The 6,522-nt window shown below is 51.6% G+C and overlaps 1 protein-coding gene across 1 annotated transcript; it reads left to right on the top strand.

Moving 5' to 3' along the window:
• The first annotated feature begins 187 nt into the window (after positions 1–187).
• Positions 188–5,868, top strand: NOP2 (NOP2 nucleolar protein). Its single transcript, XM_065049996.1, has 16 exons — positions 188–388; positions 473–518; positions 592–668; positions 1,285–1,547; positions 1,842–1,885; positions 2,051–2,226; positions 3,013–3,212; positions 3,312–3,401; positions 3,483–3,570; positions 3,670–3,810; positions 4,001–4,140; positions 4,407–4,496; positions 4,776–4,898; positions 4,983–5,080; positions 5,172–5,302; positions 5,413–5,868. Exons 1-16 carry the CDS (start codon positions 283–285, stop codon positions 5,664–5,666), a joined length of 2,067 nt encoding a protein of 688 aa, XP_064906068.1. The 5' UTR covers positions 188–282; the 3' UTR covers positions 5,667–5,868.
• Positions 5,869–6,522: the final 654 nt, after the last annotated feature.

Below are 6,522 nucleotides of genomic sequence, written 5' to 3'. Positions count from 1 at the left end.
TCCCCGTCCTCTTGCCCTTCGCCGAGCTGCTGCCGCCGACTCCTGCTCGGCCTCCTAGCGGCGCATCCCCCGTGACGCCGTTACCCCGCAGCTCCGCCCCGCGGCTGGCCCGGGAGCCTGACGTTCCTGTCGCCGAGCCACTCAACGAGCAGGAGCGGCGGCAGTAGCCAATGGGTGGGAGCGGGGGCGGAGCCGCGGCCGGGCGCATGCGCCGGCGCGGGGTGGTGGTGCTGCTGGCACGTGTGGCGGCGGGCCCGGTGCGGCCGGAGGGTTCCCGGCGCCATGGGGCGGAAGCTGGACCCCACCAGGAAGGAGAAGCGCGGCCCCGGGCGCAAGGCTCGCAAGCAGCGGGGGGCTGAGGTGGAGCTGGCCCGCTTCCTGCCGCCAGGTAAGCCCGGCCCGGCCTGGTGCCGCCTCGCGGCGCTCTGTGCCGCCAGAGCGGGCCGCCTGACCGCGGCGTGTCTTTCCTCAGAGCCCGAGACCGGCAAGAAGAAGCTCTCCAGCCACGGGCGGAAGAGGTAAGGGCGGCCCGGCGGGGCGGGGGCGGCCGGGACGGGACGGGACTGACCGCCGCTTCTTCTCCCGATCCAGGGCTGCGAAGAGGCGGCTGGGAGCGGGCGGCGCCGCGGCGGGGAGGAGGCCGCTCGGAGGAGGGCGAGAGGCGGCAGGTGAGTGCTGGGTCGGGTCTGGCAGCCCTCTGCCCTGCTGCCCCCCGGGGTGCCCCGCCGCCCCCCCCCACCGACCGGCTCGGCCTTCTTTTTGTGGTACGGGACAGGTGGCACTTCATTATTTTAAACTTTTTTTTCCTAATTTCTGCTCCCTGCTGTACTAGGCGGCAGTGCTGTCTGAAGAGCAAACAGGTAAAATGTATTGAAACACGTGGATAGTGATGTTATTGCAGGCAGGTTGGGCAGCTGAGGCCTTTATACTCGCTGCATTACATTCTGCGTAGCCTCAGAAGCTGTCGTGGTAGGAAGAAGAAAGGAGAAACAAAGATTTGGGAAGGAGAGTACTATAATATGTCTGGAGTGAATACCACAAGGATTTTGTAGCTGTGTTTTTCTATGGCAATTCTACTTAGGTTTCTTTAAAGTTTCATCAGGGAAGAGGTGAGAACATGCTCTTGTTTAGGACTGAGAAAAGTGATGTGGAGAGGAAGTAGTCCCATCTCTTGGACAAGCAGTTCTGGACTAGGCTGAAGACCTGTTTTGTATAACAACTGAAAAAAACCAGTACAGCTGCTTTTGAAAATAGTGTCTAATTTTTGACCACTTCTGTCTGTAGTTGAGGAACAGGTATCCCCACAGAAGGAGAAACATGTTGTAAAGGCAGCAGGACAAACCCCTCGTGGCCGCTCTGGCTTCAGTGATGGCAATTCAAAATGGTTGGCTCCAGCCAAAGCCAAGAAAATCCCATCTAAAGGAAACAACATGGAGTTATCCAGCGATGGTGAGGTGGAAGAGGGCAACTGGGAGATGGAGGGAGAGGACAGCAGCAGCGAGGAGATGGTAGATGACTATGGTGCCTCTTCAGAAGAAGAAGAAGAGGTAGGAGGTTTTTACCCTTAATTACACAAGAAATACTTGATTTTGCTGGCTGAAAGGACCCAGCAGGCCTGGGGAAAAAGAGTGACTTTACTGGGGGTGGATGGTGAGGTGGGGTAGAGCTTTCACCTTCTTCCCATCACAAGCATAATTTCGAGTTTAGCAACTGATCCCAGTGTAACAGTTGGTGCTTTTGTTTGTTGTCCTTTTAAAACAGAGCAGATAAATTTCCTGGATGGTGGGGAGTAAAGGGGCACCTGGGGGTGTTGCTTGATTAAATTTTTTTGTCTTTCTTAGCTGCTGCCTATTGAAAAAGCTGCCCTGAAGCAGAAGCCTGACAGGTGAGGATTTTAGAACATCGCCAGTCTGCAGAGTCATTCCTGGTTAGAAGAGAAGCCTGTGTTGTTCGTTATTCTGTCTTCTCTGGCATCTAAGAAATGGTAGTTGTGAACTGTCTGTGTGATACTGTTCTTGTGTAAAACACCCCGCCTGTTCTTCATCCTTAGGGGGGGCTTCAGTGAGGATGATAGCGAAGAAGAAGAGGAGGAGGAAGAAGAAGAAGCAGAGGAGGCAAGCAGGCAGAAAGGAGGACAGAAGGAAGAAGAGGGCCCAGATCTGCAGATCAACCTGGATATAGATGAACAATTTAAACTGCCAACTAATGAACAGATTGAGAGGGAGGATATCCTTTTTATCTGTGACATTCGTAAGTTGTATGCATGCAGCAGCACAGGGGCTGGATATGGCCAGAGAACTTCATTTGGACTTTTATCATAAGTATTGCTTATCAACAGTGTCTTGTGCATGACAAGGTATTTTTAGATGAGCTGCCCTAATAGATAGCATACAACGCTGTGCTTCTGTACAGCACAGTTAGGAAATCTGTTATGCACTTGGAGCCTGCCCCAATTTCCTTTCTAGTCCCAAATGCGCGTGGATGTCTTATCACGTATTTCGTTCCTCTGTACCCTGATTTTCCTGGTAGGTGTTTGTCTAAACCATTCCAAGAGCCTCTGATGACAGCAATTCCGGTATCCAAAGTGCTTGGTCTTGGGTGATTAACCAAAATCCCGCCCCCAGTACAATTTAATCCTGCCTCTTCTTGTTCTCCTCTGTACCCCTTAGTTGCCTTTGGGGAACTTTTAGTCTGCTTTCTGATACAGGTAATGTCTTCAGTATTGAAAGAGGGTTTTTTTGTCATCTTTTTTTCCCAGTTTTTTTCTGTTTAGCTAAAGTAACTAACCAAGTTATTTTAAATATCTCATAGTTTCTGCCTTGTGAACCGTTTTGTCCAGCTCCATCCTTTGAATGGCCCCCCTCTGCTGAGCTCTGATGAAAGCGTACTCCAACAAGGCCTGTCTGGTGCGGGTGCTGTTGTGTCACAGGAGTCCTGCATGATCGATTGTGCTCATAGAGAGCCTGTGTGTGAATTTCTTGGCTGCTTTTAATTCCTTAACGGTCTTTCTACCTGCTGAGCCGCCTGACCTGCACATCATTCACCAGCGCATCAAGGGCAACATGGAGGTGCTGCAGGACTTTGCGGTGAAGCGGGAGGAAGGACGCACACGAAAGGAGTACCTTGCATTGCTGCGCCGGGACATGGCTGCCTATTATTCCTACAGTGACTTTTTGCTCACGAAGCTCATGGACATCTTTCCACTCCCTGAAGTAGGTTCTTGCCCTGTCCATGTCTTTGACTGATGAGGATTTGGTTGCCTCTCTGGGTCTTCATTTTTATCTCTGTTCTCTGTCCCTTCTTTCATCCAGCTGATAAACTTCCTGGAAGCCAATGAGGTTCCCCGCCCTGTGACCATTCGCACCAACACACTCAAGACACGGCGACGGGACCTGGCACAGGTGAGCTGGAACCTGTGGTTGCCTCTTGCGCTACTTATCACTTGGGGCAGGTGGTCTCAGTCCCATCTCCTTGTCTTGCAGGCTCTAATCAACCGTGGTGTGAATCTCGACCCCTTGGGGAAGTGGTCGAAAACAGGACTTGTTATTTATGACTCCTCTGTGCCCATTGGTGAGATCACCCTTGCTGTTATAGGGGTGAGCTGACCTGCTCTTGGTGGCTCCCTTTCTTTCATGTGTCATCTTCTTTTGTTCTGCTTTCCCTGCCCAGGTGCCACCCCTGAGTATCTGGCTGGGCACTACATGCTGCAAGGCGCCTCCAGTCTCCTCCCTGTCATGGCTCTGGCTCCGCAGGAGAACGAACGCATCCTGGATATGTGCTGTGCCCCAGGAGGCAAGACCAGCTACATAGGTACCGCCCTGGAGCCGTGGGTGGGGGGCTTGGGAGGGATGTTCTGGGAAGTGCTGAGTTTCCACTGGTCTGTACAGAAAGGGGGAACAGAGGGAGACTGGCCTTGGGGAAAGGAGCTGGGTGGCTGTCCCTACAAGCAGAAGCATAGGAGGTTTCCAGCCCCTTGCTGGTGTGTTTTACCTTCTGACAGCTCAGCTTATGAAGAACACGGGTATGATCTTGGCCAATGACAGCAATGCCGAGCGGCTACGTAGCGTGGTAGGGAACTTGCACCGGCTGGGGGTCACCAACACCGTAGTGAGTAACTGCGATGGACGCCAGTTCCCCAAGGTACGTTTGTGCTGGCTCACCAGGGCGTTCTTACCTACAGGTGCTGTGCTGAACCTTTAGTGAAGCTGTGTTCTCCAGAGCCACTTGTCACAGGGAGGATGAGCAGAGCTGCTGGGGAGAGTTTATTTGATGTGGTGACAGGAGGGTGGACTGGGAGGAGTGAAGGATCTTTCCTGCCTTCCCGGTCCTCTGGTTCCCCTTGTAGTTTTGATCTTGTTCTTAGTCTTCACCTGTGAGCATAATTCCAAATATATATCTGCCTGTAGGTGCTTGGAGGGTTCGACCGTGTCCTGCTTGATGCTCCTTGTAGTGGAACAGGTGTCATTTCCAAGGATCCTGCTGTCAAAACCAACAAGGTGAGTGATGAGTGGGGACTTAAGTATGAGTCAAGAGGAAGGACTTTAGGGCAGCTTTATTCTTGAGAGATGCCTGTAATACGGACTCTGATTTTTTTCGTTCTCTTTCCTATTCAGAATGTTGTACCAGAGCTAGTTTATTTGAGCTTAGTTCTGCAGAAGACTCCAGAGTCTTCTGTATCATTTGTGCTTTTCTCTCCTTGTCATCCCTTCATCCACAACAGAGGCCTAGGGTGCTTCCCTGTGCCTCTGGCATCCTAACCTATCGTTCTCTTTCAGGATGAGAAAGACATCCTGCGCTGTGCTCACCTGCAGAAGGAGCTGATTCTTAGTGCTATAGATTCAGTCAATGCTGCCTCAGAGACAGGGGGCTACATTGTCTACTGCACTTGTTCCATCATGGTAGGTCCCTTTCATGCTCTGCTGTGGTCATCCCCTGCTCAGGGGACTGGTGAGCCTCATATCCTAATGCTTAGTCTCTGGCAGGTGGAGGAGAATGAGTGGGTTGTGGATTATGCCCTGAAGAAACGCAATGTTCGTTTGGTGGCCACAGGCTTGGACTTTGGCAAGGAAGGCTTCACCAGGTGTGTGCCAGGTCCCAAGCTGCACAGGTGACTTGGTGGTCCGTTTTGAGTAGAGGCATTTTATCAGTTCTCTCCCCACTTTGTTCTCCAGGTTCAAGGAACGTCGCTTCCACCCCTCCCTCAAGTCTACACGGCGTTTCTATCCCCACACACACAATATGGATGGGTTCTTCATTGCCAAGTTCAAGAAATTCTCTAATGCTATTCCCCAGGCACAAAAAGGTAACCTAGTGCTGGAGCTCAGCTGAGCTGCCTGGACCTGCTCTCATGTGCTGCTTCCCCAGCAGAAGTCTTGTGGGTTCTTCTTACAGCACTTTTCTCTCTTGTTTTAGATGAAGAACCTGCTGTGGAAGCAGCAGCTCCATCCACTGTTCCTGATACTGTCTCAGAGCCTCAGCCAAAAAAGAAGAAAGTTGAGGGATCAAAAGTTGACAAGGAGCAGAAGCTGCCACAGCCTGCTTTGAAGAAGAGACGTTCATTGCAGGCACAGAAGAGGCCCTTGAAGGCTAGCCGGCCTTCTCCCAAAATGATGCGTTCTCAAGTCCCTACCAGGAAGAAGCACAAAGTGAAATCGAATGGACAGTGAGAGGAACTGTTTTTCCACGTGTTGGTCCCCTCCTTGGAGAGCAAAGGCCAGGGGCTGCTGCAGCTGCACATGTACCACTGTGAACTGCTCTTTGCAGATCATCTCTGCAGCTCTGAGTGCCTGCAACAGCGATAGCCCCGTTTGCTGCTTCCCCTGCGCATCAAGGACTGATGTGCTGACCCATTAAAAGTTTTATACTCTTGTACAAGTCTGGTTCTTCCGCTCCCATCCAATGTTCTGGCATTTCTGCTGGCTGTTCTTGTGCTCTGCAATGTGGATATTGGTGAAGAAGCAGTGGGAGCTGAAGTCCTGGCTGCCTGGATGGGGGCTGTATTGTGTGGTGCCTGCCAGCAGAGCACTTCAGCAGGGCAGTGCTGGAGCTCCTAGGCCAGTGCTCTGTGGGCCCCTATTCCTGATTGTCACTGTGTGCTAATCCAGGTCACTCTTGTCATTGTCCCTGTTTCACCCTTGTGCTGCTCTCTTGGTTCTTGGCCTCCCAGACTGCAGCAGAGGTTGCTGCTGGTCCTGGAGCTGTATGATCACCTCCTTTTTTTTCCTTTTTTGTTCACCTAGATGTGGTTGCTTTTCCTTGAGACATAACAAGCAGCATTCTGGGCTGTTTCTATTTAAGTGTTAGCCCAAGGTGCCTTTCCCTTACCACTCTGAGTTGATATTCTCTTATTTGGTTATACTCTCCGGTGAATAAATATTTTTCTGGAGATAATTCATTAGTGAGCTTTCTACAAAGTGTGCTCTACAGCTTCTGTTCCACCACAGTGTGCGTGGAGCTGGGTGTGTAACAGACCTGAGGTATAACTCTTTTCTGTGTAATTGCCACATGTCTTAGCTCACATCA

This window comes from Columba livia, chromosome 1 (genome assembly GCF_036013475.1).
Source record: "Columba livia isolate bColLiv1 breed racing homer chromosome 1, bColLiv1.pat.W.v2, whole genome shotgun sequence".
Taxonomy (NCBI): Eukaryota; Metazoa; Chordata; class Aves; order Columbiformes; family Columbidae; genus Columba; species Columba livia.
This window is presented reverse-complemented; position numbering and strand designations above follow the sequence as displayed.